This window comes from Bombina bombina, chromosome 3 (assembly GCF_027579735.1).
Source record: "Bombina bombina isolate aBomBom1 chromosome 3, aBomBom1.pri, whole genome shotgun sequence".
In the NCBI taxonomy this organism is placed as follows: domain Eukaryota; kingdom Metazoa; phylum Chordata; class Amphibia; order Anura; family Bombinatoridae; genus Bombina; species Bombina bombina.
This window is the reverse complement of record NC_069501.1, coordinates 1,153,009,814-1,153,023,943: the sequence shown is the minus strand read 5'-3', so window position 1 is coordinate 1,153,023,943 and position 14,130 is coordinate 1,153,009,814. Positions and strand designations below refer to the sequence as shown.

At 40.4% G+C, this 14,130-nt stretch overlaps 1 protein-coding gene across 1 annotated transcript in view; it reads left to right on the top strand.

Moving 5' to 3' along the window:
• The window catches only part of ATM (ATM serine/threonine kinase), a 925,848-nt gene that overhangs the window by 111,728 nt on the left and 799,990 nt on the right, over window positions 1-14,130 (top strand). Inside the window, exon 7 of the mRNA XM_053708547.1 lies at window positions 2,838-3,076. Coding sequence (XP_053564522.1) covers window positions 2,838-3,076 — 239 coding nt within the window. The remainder of the gene's footprint in view (window positions 1-2,837; window positions 3,077-14,130) is intronic.

Genomic DNA, 14,130 nt, shown 5'->3' with positions numbered 1-14,130 from the left:
TAACAGAAGAAAACATAATTTATGCTTACCTGATAAATTCCTTTCTTCTGTAGTGTGATCAGTCCACGGCCCGCCCTGTTTTTAAGGCAGGTAAATATTTTTTAATTTATACTCCAGTCACCACTTCACCCTTGGCTTTTCCTTTCTTGTTGGTCCTTGGTCGAATGACTGGGAGTGACGTAGAGGGGAGGAGCTATATGCAGCTCTGCTGGGTGAATCCTCTTGCACATCCTGTTGGGGAGGAGTAATATCCCAGAAGTAATGATGACCCGTGGACTGATCACACTACAGAAGAAAGGAATTTATCAGGTAAGCATAAATTATGTTTTTTTGTTCTTCTGGCACCTTTTTTCACCCTGATATTTCTCCTACTGTTCCTTGTTCCCTCGGCAGAATGACTAGGGAATGAGGGAAGTGGGTGAGGTATTTAAGCCTTTGGCTGGGGTGTCTTTGCCTCCTCCTGGTGGCCAGGTTCTGTATTTCCCAAAAGTAATGAATGCAGCTGTGGACTCTTCCCTTCAGAAGAAAATTAAATTATCAGGTAAGCATAATTTGTGTTTTTTGCTTTAGTAGACAACCCAAAGTATTGATCTAGGCCCATTTTGGTATATTTCGTGCCACCATTTCACCGGCAAATGCAATTAAATAAAAAAAATGATTATCTTTCTCACAAACTTTAGGTTTCTCACTGAAATTTCTTTACAAACAGCTTGTGCAATTATGGCACAAATGGTTGTAAATGCTTCTCTAGGATCCCCTTTGTTCAGAAATAGCAGACATATGGCTTTGGCATTACTTTCCATGGTAATTAAAAGGCTGCTAAATGCTGCTGCGCACTACACTTGTATTATGCCCTGCAGTGAAGGGGTTAATTAGGTAGCTTGTAGGGTTAGTGTTAGCTTTAGTTTATCGATCAGCCTCCCACCTGACACATCCCACCCCCTGACCCCTCTCAAACAGCTCTCTTCCCTGCCCCACCTCACAATTGTCAACGCCATCTTAAGTACTGGCAGAAAGTCTGCTAGTACTAAAATAAAAGTTTTTTTTTTTATAGAATTATTTTTTTTATATATATATATATATATATATATATATATATATATATATATATATATATATATATATATATATAGAGAGAGAGAGAGAGATATATATATATATATATATATATATATATATATATAGAGATATATATATATATAGAGATATATATATATATATATATATATATATATATATATATATATATATATAGAGATATATATATATATATATATATATATATATATATATATATATATATATAGATATATATATATATATATATATATATATATATATATAGATATATATATATATAGAGATATATATATATATATATATATATATATATATATATATATATATAGATATATATATATATATATATATATATATATATAGATATATATATATAGATATATATATATATATTCTGCAGTGTTAGATCCCCCGAAACAGCTCTCTACCTATTTGCTGTCATCTTAGGTACTGGCAGCTGTAAAGATCGTTTTTTGTAGGACGTACCTGGTACGTCCTTGGTAGTTAAGGGGTTAAATCTGCATATAAGATTTTTACTGCAGAATATACACTTATTTAGCTTCAGATTTTTATTTGTCATTATTTTATACATTTTACATTATTGATCCTATGATCCTATATGTAAAATATATGTAGATTTATGTAGTTTTTTTTCATTTAGTATCAGATATTTCCCATACTTATTGTTTATTCTGCTATATAGATTGGATGATATTTTGAACAGTTTCTTTTTAACCTCTTCCCACCCTTAGGACGTTCTATGCCATCCTAACTGCGTTGGGCTTTAGCTCCGTCAGGACGGCATGGAATGTCCTAGCTGTTTGGCTGTACTGAAGCCATAGGGACTTGGTAAATGGGATTGTGGGATGGAGGGCGTGCCTAGCATCATAGTCACCCCCCCCCCCCCCCCGACCCGGTCCCATCATTGAAATCACGCAATCTCATGAACAATAGTGTGATTTTAATTTGTTTACATTGTCGCGCGATCGTTAATTTTGTCAATTTAGGAATGATGATTTCAAATTTACTTTTTGGGCGTTCTTTTGTTTACTATTGGATTGAGGTCATTCCATAACATTTCTATTAAATTAAAGTTGGTACTTTGACCTGAAAACTGCAAAACATGAAATATCTTCTTCTTTAGCCATTCCTTTTTTGACTATAGTCTTTAGGATTTTTGTTGTTTGTTGTAACCTACAACTTGTTATGCTTCAGCTCATGAACAAGACACATGGCTAACTTTACATTCTCTTACAGGGTACTTACAGGGTTATTACCACTCTTAGGATTTGAATGTGATGGAATAAAGTATTTTGATTCTATTAAACATAGATGCTCTTATTTATACAAGAAACATTTTGCTTTTTTCTCAGTTTTCAACAATATGTCTATGTGATCTACTTATTAAACATAACAAAAACATATTTTTTCTCTCTAACCATGGGTGCTGCCATTTTGGAACCTCGGTTACACTGCAGGTATCTGAAAGAGTTGCTGCACGTGTGCAAACACATCAGCACTGGAATTTCGGGGAATATAGAGTTCAACATGTGGGACCCTTGACTAGAGGGAGGAGGGGAATAACCTCAATACTAGGGAGGTGCATTCGGCAGTATCGTAAGCTGCTGAATGTTGGAGAAAGCGGCCACTCGCGGCATTCTGCTCTTTTCTATAATATATATATTTTAGATTAGGTGCATTAACTTTAACAGCTTAAGAAAATATGTGTTTGTAAATATGTTTAATTTGGTCTATAGAGAGGAAAGGAATCCAGCTGGTGTGGATCAAATCCTTGCTGCTTTCAACGTCTTTCTTGCTAACTCGGCTGTGAATAACCGCATGCGTGTTTGCAAATTGGGTGAAGAGGTATTTCTGACCGTACTGCGCGTGTGGACACAACATCGTCCCAAAGATGCTCTTAAAGAGGAGATTGTCGAGTTCTTTCGATTGCTGCTACATATTCATCATCCAAAAGGCGCCCAAACGACAGAAGAAGGTAGCTCTAATAACCATTCTCTTTTAGATAGAACAGAGATGTTTCTGATTTTCATGTCCCTTCAATTACTTCCAATGAACAGTCCTGTACGGTACAAAGGACAAAACTAGTTAAGACGTTCAAATAAATAATAAATATGTAGTACACACTCTACATGCTCATATAATCAATTAGAATCACCTTAAATGGACAGTCTATACCAGAATTTTTATTGTTTGAAAAGATAGATAATCCCTTTATTACCAATTCCCTAGTTTTGCATTACCAACACAGTTATATAAATACACGTTTTACCTCTGTGATTACCTTGTATCTAAGCCTCTGCTAACTGCCCCCTTATTTCAGTTCTTTTGACAGACATCCATTTTAGCCAATCAGAGCTTGCTCACTGGAACTCCACGTGCGTGAGCACAGTGTTATCTATAATATAAACGTGAAATAACAACCTCTAGTGGGGAAAAACTGTCAAAATGCCCTGAGAGAAGAGGCGGCCTTCAAGGGCTTAGAAATTTGCATATGAGCCTCCTGGGTTTAGCTTTCAACTAAGAATACCAAGAGAACAAAGCAAAATTGGTGATAAAAGTAAATTGGAAAATTGTTTAAAATGACATTCTCTATCTGAATCATAAAACTGTATTTTGGACTAGACTGTCCCTTTAATTTAAAAAATAGAAACTTTATTTATATTTAAAAAGTATTAAAAACACTATAGCACAGCACCAGATGTAACATTACCAATATACAGCAAACAACTTTTGTTGCTGTTGACTTAATCATTAGAGGGAAAGTAAAGTCAAAATTAAAGTGATGGTAAATTCACTTCCATAACTTCACATAGTATGAAAACTCTTCTCCTAACTATCATATTGATATGCTTATTTCTCTTGTAAGGTGTATCCAGTCCACGGATTCATCCATTACTTGTGGGATATTCTCCTTCCCAACAGGAAGCTGCAAGAGGACACCCACAGCAGAGCTGTCTATATAGCTCCTCCCCTAACTGCCACTCCCAGTCATTCTCTTGCAGCTCTCGACAAGAAAGGAAGTATCAAGAGATATGTGGTGAATTAGTGTAGTTTATCTTCAATCAAAAGTTTATTATTTTTAAACGGTACCGGCGTTGTACTGTTTTTACCTCAGGCAGAAATTAGAAGAAGAGTTCTGCCTGAGGTTTTTGATGATCTTAGCAGGATGTAACTAAGGTCCACTGCTGTTCTCACACATAACTGAAGAGTATGGGAAAACTTCAGCTGGGGGAATGGCCGGCAGGATTACCTGCTCTGAGGTATGTTCAGTGTATTTTTTTTCTAGAGAGATGACAAGGTCTAGAAAATGCTGACAGTGCCTGATATATTTAAGGTAAGCCTGATTACAGTGATTTAACAAACGACTGGGATCATGCTTGCAGTAAAGGGTAATATTCATGTTACTTGTTCTTATTACTTAATATATATATATATATATATATATAATATATAAAACGTTTGCATGATATATAAAAAACGTTTTCCACATGGCTGACTAGATTTCTCCTAGGAGTAGTTATTTATGGCCCTTTCACTTTGAGTGCATGGTGGGAGGGGCCTATTTTCGCGCTCTAATTGCGCAGTAGTTTTTACAGTCTGAGACATCCAGCTTCCCTGAAGGAGTCCCCTGACATATAGGACCTCTGTAAAGGGTTTTTGTGCCTACAAAAGTCGTTTTTTTGGGCAGGTAGGAGCCACAGTAGTGCTGTGGCAGTTTGCTTGTGACTGTTATAACGGTTTTACCGTTTTTTTGCTTCGTTTTTGAGCCTGAGGGGTTAATCATCCATTTGCAAGTGGGTGCAATGCTATTTTAGTCTATTATACACACTGTAAAAATTTCGTAGAGTTTACTGTTTTTCTTTCACTGTTTTGCAGTTTATGTGATTGTTTTTTTTCCCTTAAAGGCACAGTACCGTTTTTTATATTCTGCTTTTTCACATTTATTAAAGTGTTTTCCAAGCTTGCTGGTCTAATTACTAGTCTGTTAAACATGTCTGACATAGAGAAAACTCCTTGTTCACTATGTTTAGAAGCCATTGTGGAACCCCCTCTTAGAATGTGTACCAAATGCACTGATCTTACTATAAATTTTAAAGACCATATTCTGGCTTTAAAAGATTTATCACCAGAAGAAATTGACAAGGGGGAAGTTATGCCGACTAACTCTCCCCACGTGTCAGAACCTATAACTCCCGCTCAAGGGACGCCAAGTACATCTAGTGTGCCCATTGCGTATACTTTACAAGACATGGCGGCAGTTATGAATCCTACCCTTACAGAGCTATTGTCCAAACTGCCAGGGTTACAAGGAAAACAAATACAGAGCTCTCTGACGCTTTAGTAGCTATGTCTGATATACCCTCACAATGTGCAGAAGCCGAAGCAGGAGAGCTTCTATCTGTGGGTGATTTTTCTGATTCAGGAAAGACACTTCAACCTGATTCTGATATGTCTACATTTAAATTTAAGCTTGAACACCTTCGCATGTTGCTCAGGGAGGTTTTAGCAACTCTGGATGACTGTGACGCCATTGTAGTCCCAGAGAAATTGTGTAAGTTGGATAAATACTATGCAGTGCCTGTTTACACTGATGTTTTTCCAATCCCTAAGAGGTTTTCAGAAATTATTACTAAGGAATGGGATAGACCAGGTGTACCGTTCTCTCCCCCTCCTGTTTTTAAAAAGATGTTTCCTATGGATGCCGCTACACGAGACTTGTGGCAGACGGTCCCTAAGGTGGAGGGAGCAGTCTCAAGGTTTTGTTCTCCAGCCTCTTGCATGCATTGCCCCAGTCACTGCTGCTGCGGCTTTCTGGTTTGAGTCTCTAGAAGATGATCTACAGGTAGAAACCCAGTTTGATGATATCCTTGACAAGCTTAAAGCTCTTAAGCTAGTCAATTCATTTGTTTCTGACGCCGTTGTTCATTTAACCAAGCTAACGGCTAAAAACTCAGGTTTTGCTATTCAGGCGCGTAGGGCGCTATGGCTTAAATCCTGGTCAGCTGACGTTACTTCAAAGTCTAAGCTTCTCAACATTCCCTTCAAGGGGCAGACCCTATTCGGGCCTGGACTGAAGGAGATCATTTCTGATATTACTGGAGGAAAAGGTCACGCTCTTCCTCAGGATTGGTCCAAAAAATTAAGGACCAAACAGACTAATTTTCGTTCCTTTCGAAACTTCAAGAGTGGCGCAGCTTCAACTTCCTCTAATACAAAACAAGAGGGAAATTTTGCCCAGTCCAAGCCGGTCTGGAGACCTAACCAGGCTTGGAACAAAGGAAAGCAGGCCAAAAAACCTGCTGCTGCCTCTAAAACAGCATGAAGGATCAGCCCCCGATCCGGAAACGGATCTATTAGGGGGCAGACTTTCTCTCTTCGCCCAGGCTTGGGCAAGAGATGTCCAGGATCCCTGGGCGTTGGAAATAGTGTCCCAGGGATATCTTCTGGACTTCAAAGCTTCTTCCCAAAAGGGAGATTTCATCTCTCACAATTATCTGCAAACCAGATAAAGAGAGAGGCATTCTTACATTGTGTTCAAGACCTCCTAGTTAGGGGAGTGATCCACCCAGTTCCAAAGGAGGAACAGGGGCAAGGCTTCTATTCAAATCTGTTTGTAGTTCCCAAGAAAGAGGGAACCTTCAGACCAATCTTAGATCTCAAGATCCTAAACAAATTTCTCAGGGTCCCATCCTTCAAGATGGAGACTATTCGAACCATCCTACCTATGATCCAGGAGGGTCAATATATGACTTCCGTGGTCTTAAAGGATGCTTATCTTCACATTCCGATACACAGGGATCATCATCGGTTTCTCAGGTTCGCCTTCCTAGACAGTCATTACCAATTTGTGGCTCTTCCCTTTGGGTTAGCTACGGCACCAAGAATCTTTACGAAGGTTCTAGGGTCACTCCTAGCGGTCCTAAGGCCGCGGGGTATAGCAGTAGCCCCTTACCTAGACAACATTCTGATACAGGCGCCGACTTTTCAAATCGCCAGGTCCCATACGGACATTGTTCTGGCATTCCTGAGGTCTCATGGGTGGAAGGTGAACAAAGAAAAGAGTTCTCTATCCCCTCTCCCAAGAGTTTCCTTCCTAGGAACTCTGATAGATTCTGTAGAAATGAAGATTTACCTGACAGAGGCCAGGTTGTCAAAACTTCTAAATTCCTGCCGTGTTGTTTATTCTACTTCTCGCCCTTCAGTGGCTCAGTGTATGGAAGTAATCGGCTTAATGGTAGCGGCAATGGACATAGTGCCGTTTGCACGCCTACATCTCAGACCGCTGCAACTTTGCATGCTCAGTCAGTATAATGGGGATTACACAGATATGTCCCCTCTACTAAATCTGGATCAAGAGACCAGGGATTCTCTTCTCTGGTGGTTATCTCGGGTCCATCTGTCCAAGGGTATGACCTTCCGCAGGCCAGATTGGACAATAGTAACGACAGATGCCAGCCTTCTGGGCTGGGGTGCAGTCTGGAACTCCCTGAAGGCTCAGGGCTCGTGGACTCAGGAGGAGGCACTCCTTCCGATAAACTAAGAGCGATATTCAGTACTCTTCAGGCTTAGCCTCAGCTTGCTGCGGTCAGGTTCATCAGATTTCAGTCGGACAATATCACGACTGTAGCCTACATCATCCATCAAGGGGGAACAAGGAGTTCCCTAGCAATGTTGGAGGTTTCAAAAATAATTCTATGGGCAGAGGTTCACTCTTGCCATCTATCAGCTATCCATATCCCAGGAGTAGAGAACTGGGGGGCGGATTTTCTAAGTCGGCAGACTTTTCATCCGGAGGAGTGGGAACTCCATCCGGAGGTATTTGCACAGTTGATTCAACTTTGGGGCAAACCAGAACTGGATCTCATGGCGTCTCGTCAGAACGCCAAGCTTCCTTGTTACGGATCCCGGTCCAGGGATCCCAAGGCAGCGCTGATAGATGCTCTAGCAGCGCCTTGGTCCTTCAACCTGGCTTATGTGTTTCCACCGTTTTCTCTGCTCCCTCGTCTGATTGCCAAGATCAAGCAGGAGAGAGCTTCAGTGATTTTGATAGCACCTGCGTGGCCACGCAGGACTTGGTATGCAGATCTGGTGGACATGTCATCCCTTCCACTATGGACTCTGCCGCTGAGGCAGGACCTTCTACTTCAGGGTCCTTTCAACCATCCAAATCTACTTTCTCTGCGTCTGACTGCTTGGAGATTGAATGCTTGATTTTATCAAAGCGTGGTTTCTCTGAGTCGGCCATTGATACCTTAATTCAGGCTCGAAAGCCGGTCACTAGGAAAATCTATCATAAGATATGGTGTAGATATCTTCATTGGTGTGAATCCAAAGGTTACTCATGGAGTAAGGTCAGGATTCCTAGGATATTATCTTTTCTCCAAGAAGGATTGGAGAAGGGATTGTCAGCTAGTTCCCTAAAGGGACAGATTTCTGCTCTGTCTATTCTTTTGCACAAGCGTCTGGCTGATACTCCAGATGTTCATGCTTTTTTTCAGGCTTTAGTTAGAATCAAGCCTGTGTATAAACCTGTTGCTCCGCCATGGAGTTTAAATTTGGTTCTTAAGGTTCTGCAAGGGGTTCTGTTTGAACCTTTGCATTCCATAGATATTAAACTTTTATCTTGGAAAGTTCTGTTTTTAGTAGCTATCTCCTCGGCTCGAAGAGTTTCGGAGTTATCTGCTTTACAATGTGATTCCCCTTATCTCATTTTCCATGCAGATAAGGTAGTGTTACGTACCAAACATGGTTTTCTTCCTAAGGTGGTATCTAATAAAAATATAAATCAGGAAATTGTTGTTCCTTCACTATGTCCTAATCCTTCTTCTAAGAAGGAACGTCTTTTACACAATCTTGATGTGGTTCGTGCTTTAAAATTTTATTTACAAGCTATGAAGGATTTTCGTCAAACATCTGCTTTGTTTGTGATCTACTCTGGACAGAGGAGAGGCCAAAAGGCTTTGGCAACTTCTCTTTCTTTTTGGCTAAGAAGTATTAATCCGCTTAGCTTATGAGACTGCTGGCCAGCAGCCTCCCGAAAGAATTACAGCTCATTCCACTAGAGCGGTAGCTTCCACATAGGCTTTTAAGAATGAGGCTTCTGTTGAACAGATTTGTAAGGTGACGACTTGGTCTTCGCTTCATACTTTTTCTAAATTCTACAAATTTGATACTTTTGCTTCTTCGGAGGCTATTTTTGGGAGAAAGGACTTACAGGCCTTCCGTTTAAGCGCCTGCCTTGTCCCTCCCTTCATCTGTGTCCTATAGCTTTGGTATTGGTATCCCACAAGTAATGGATGAATCCGTGAACTGGATACACCTTACAAGAAAAAACAAAATTTATGCTTACCTGATAAATTTATTTCTCTTGTGGTGTATCCAGTCCACGGCCCGCCCGGTCATTTTAAGGCAGGTGTTTTTTATTTTTAAACTACAGTCACCACTGCACCCTATAGTTTCTCCTTTCTCTTACTTGTCTTCGGTCGAATGACTGGGAGTAGCAGTTAGGGGAGGAGCTATATAGACAGCTCTGCTGTGGGTGTCCTCTTGCAGCTTCCTGTTGGGAAGGAGAATATCCCACAAGTAATGGATGAATCCGTGGACTGGATACACCACAAGAGAAATACATTTATCAGGTAAGCATAAATTTTGTTTTTGTTCCAATGTCAAATCTACTTTTAATACTGAGCGTTGTTGTCAGGCTCCGTTACCTGATGCAGCCTCTCTGAATAATTTTCCCTTAAGCTTCTTTGACTGGCAGCTCTTTCAGCCAATCAGAGCCTCACCATGCGCCCCATGTAAGTTAATAACGGCACGCTCCCGTGCTTGGAACTCAGGCTGGAAGTTGTTAACAGTAAGCAGCCTCACTGTTTATGTTGCGCAAATAGCGTAGCAGTTGCAATTGCGCAGTTCAACTTCCAGCCTGAGTTCCAAGCACGGGAGCGTGCTGTTATTAACTTACATGGGGCACATGGTGAGGCTCTGATTGGCTGAAAAAGCTGCCAGTCAAAGAAGCCTAAGGGAAAATTATTTAGAGAGGCTGCATTGAATCAGGTAACGGAGCCTGACAAAAACGCTCAGTAAAGTAGATTTGACATTGAAACAAAATAAGCATATCAGTATGCTAGTTAGAAGAGTTTTCATACTATGTGAAGTTATGGAAGTGAATTTATCATCACTTTAAACTTTCTTCATTAGATAGAGCATGCAGTTTTAAACAACTTTCAAGTTTTTCTATTTTCTAATTAGCTTTTCTTTCTAATGAAACGGTGAGTCCACTGATCATCATCAATTACTGTTGGGAATATCACTACTGGCCAGCAGGAGGAGGCAAAGAGCACCACAGCAAACCTGTTAAATATCACTCCCCTACCAACAATCTCCTAGTCATTCTCTTTGCATGTAGTGCAAGGAGGAGGTGAAGTTTAGGTGTCTGATGAGATGTTTTCTTCAATCAAGATTTTTTTTTTTTTTTTTAGCAGAGAAAGCTTACTCTGTTCTTTTCTTGGGTCTAGCCTAGTCCACATCAGTCTCTTCAGTAAGGCAGTGCTGGCTTTTGAGCACTTGAGAACTTGTGAGGTACAATCCTCACTGCATTTTCTCAAGAATCTGCTGCCCTAACTAGAAAACCTGAGTAGGTTTACTCAGTTTTTCTCTCTTCACAGGTCCATGTGAGGTGCTGCACCCTCTCAAACCAGGTGAGCTATCCTGCTGCCGGACAGCACTTTCAGTGCTATTTTAATTTTCTTTTGCAAGGCGATTGCTGGCACTTGTTACAGCTAAAAGCTGTCTTATTTAATATGGGACTTTATTAAACGTTCATGTTTGGGGTTTCTTTTAGGCAGTTTGGGCATTAAGACTGTTAGGTGATTTATGGTGGCTCAGTGTTTTATAGTAGTTTTTATACTTTAACTGTTGGTCATGGAGATTACTGTTGTAAGCTGTTTTTTTCGGCAGTTAGGGCTCTGTATTTGAAAAGGGGATTGTTTCTTCTGTGAGGGAAGTCACTCTGTGAGCTGCAGGACAGGTAGGCACCTCAGTAAAGCTACTGAGGTGTATAGGTAGCTTGAGGTCTATTTGGTTTGTTGCGCTAACACACATTTCTATTTAAAGACACAGTACACATTTATTTTTTATTTTCAAATAAAGAATTTTTACACTTATTTATTTATTACATAAGATGGATCAAGAGGCTTTTCAAACCATTATCCCAGGCGAAGTTGCTGCTTGTCAGTTATGTTTTGATGCTCAGGTGGAACCCCCAGTTCCTTTTTGTTCCTCATGCATTGAGAGAACTTTAAGTTATAGAGATAAAATATTTGACCATGAGCCACCATGCCACGTGTGTCCTGTTGCAGATATGCCGCAGCTTTCTCTTCAAGCATCCCAACTTTTTGAGTCTCCACATACAGTGCCCTGTGTTTCCTCTTGCAATCCTGTAGGATTTTCTCTACAAGACATTGCTTCCCAGGTATCCCTTGCGGTTTCTGAGGCCTTATCAGCTTTCCCCATGTTGCAGGGAAGGTGTAAAAGGAAATTTAAGAAAACGGTTAGTAAGGTTTCTGATCAAGTTCTGGCTATCCAGAGTGTCCCTTCCCATAAGCCTGAGGAAGAAGACATGTCGGTAGCATCTGAGGGGGAAATCTCAGACTCAGACAGTGTAATTCCTTCTTCTGATGCTGAAGTGGTATCCTTCAGATTTAAGCTAGAACACCTTCGCTTATTACTTAAGGAGGTTTTGGCTACTTTGGACTACTCCGACACAACTATCGTAGTCAATTCTAAAAAGTCTAGTAAATTGAACAAATACTTTGATGTTCCCTCCGCGGTGGAGGTTTTTCCGGTTCCTGACCGTGCTGCGGAGATTATTGCTCGAGAATGGGAAAGACCTGGTATTCCCTTTTCTCCATCTCCTATTTTTAAGACGATGTTTCCTATAGCGTATTCTATTAAGGAGTCGTGGCAGACGGTTCCTAAGGTAGAAGGAGCGATCTCCACTTTAGCCAAGATGACTACTATTCCCAAAGAGGATAGTTGTTCATTTAAAGATCCAATGGATAAAAAATTGGAGGCTTTATTTAAAAAGATGTATGTCCACCAGGGTCTACAATGGCAACTTGCGGTGTGTATCGCCACTGTTACCAGCGCTGCGGCTTACTGGTTTGATGCTTTGTCTGAATCTCTTCAGACGGATACCCCTTTTGATGAGATCCAGGACAAGATTAAGGCTCTCAAGTTAGCCAATTCCTTCATTACAGATGCTTCCTTACAGGTTATTAAACTGGGAGCCAAAATTTCTGGTTTTGCGGTCCTAGCACGCAGGGCCTTGTGGCTGAAGTCCTGGTCTGCGGATGTTTCATCTAAATCTAAGCTCATGGCTATTCCTTACAAGGGTAAGACCTTGTTTGGACCTGGTTTGGCGAAAATTATCTCAGATATTACTGGAGGGAAGGGTTCATTTCTTCCTCAAGATAAAAAGAATAAGCAGAAGGGATGTCAGAGTAATTTTCGTTCCTTTCGTAACTTTAAAGGCAAGTCTTCCTCCCCTTCCTCCAAGCAAGATCAAGCCAAGCCTTCCTGGAAGCCCAACCAGTCCTGGAATAAGAGAAAGCAATTTAAAAAGCCTTCAGCTGATTCCAAGTGAGCATGAAGGGTTGACCCACGATCCAGGAGCGGATCTTGTAGGGGGCAGACTCTCTTTTTTCCCAGGCTTGGATTAGAGATGTACCGGATCCCTGGGCGGTGGACATTGTCTCCCAGGGATACAAGATAGACTTCAAATCTTTTCCTCCCAGAGGCAGGTTTCTGCTCTCCAGATTATCTGTAGACCAGATAAAAAGAGAGGCGTTTTTACATTGTGTCAAGGACCTTGCTGCCCTGGGGGTAATAGTTCCAGTTCCCTTTCAGGAAAGGGGTCTGGGATTTTACTCAAATCTGTTTGTAGCTCCCAAAAAGGAGTGAACTTTTCAACCAATCCTAGTTCTAAAATGTTTAAAGGGACAGTCAACACCAGAATGTTTGTTGTTTTAAAAGATAGATAATCCCTTAATTACCAATTCCCCAGTTTTGCATAACCAACACCGTTATAATAATACATGTTTTACCTCTGTAATTACCTTGTATCTAAGCCTCAGCAGACTGCCCCCTTATTTCAGTTCTTTTGACAGACTTGCATTTTAGCCACTCAGAGCTGTCTCCATGGTAAATTCACGTGCATGAGCTCAATCTTATCTATATGAAACACGTGAACTAATGCCCTCTAGTGGTAAAAAACTATCAAAATGCATTTAGATTAGAGGCGGCCTTCAAGGTCTAAGAAATTAGCATATGAACCTCCTAGGTTTAGCTTTCAACTAAGAATACCAAGAGAACAAAGCAAAATTGGTGATAAAAGTAAAAGTTGTTTAAAATTACATGCCCTATTTGAAACATGAAAGGTTTTTCTCTTGTTAGGTGTATCCAGTCCACGGATCATCCATTACTTGTGGGATATTCTCCTTCCCAACAGGAAGTTGCAAGAGGATCACCCACAGCAGAGCTGCTATATAGCTCCTCCCCTAACTGCCATATCCAGTCATTCTCTTGCAAGCTCTCAACATAGCTGGAGGTAGTTAGAGGAAAGTGGTAAAATATAGTTAGTTTTTTCTTCAATCAAAAGTTTATTGTTTTTAAATGGTACCGGAGTGTACTATTTTTTTCTCAGGCAGCATTTAGAAGAAGAATCTGCCTGCGTTTTTCTATGATCTTAGCAGAAGTAACTAAGATCCACTGCCGTTCTCACATATGTCTGAGGAGTGAGGTAACTTCAGAGGGAGAATGGCGTGCAGGGTATCCTGCAATAATGTGCAGTTAAGTTTTTCTAGGGATGGAATTTGCTAGAAAATGCTGCTGATACCGGATTAATGTAAGTTAAAGCCTAAATACAGTGATTTAATAGCGACTAGTATCAGGCTTGCTATCAGAGGTATATACTCTGATTAATGTGCAATATAAAACGTTTGCTGGCATGTTTAATCGTTTTTATATATG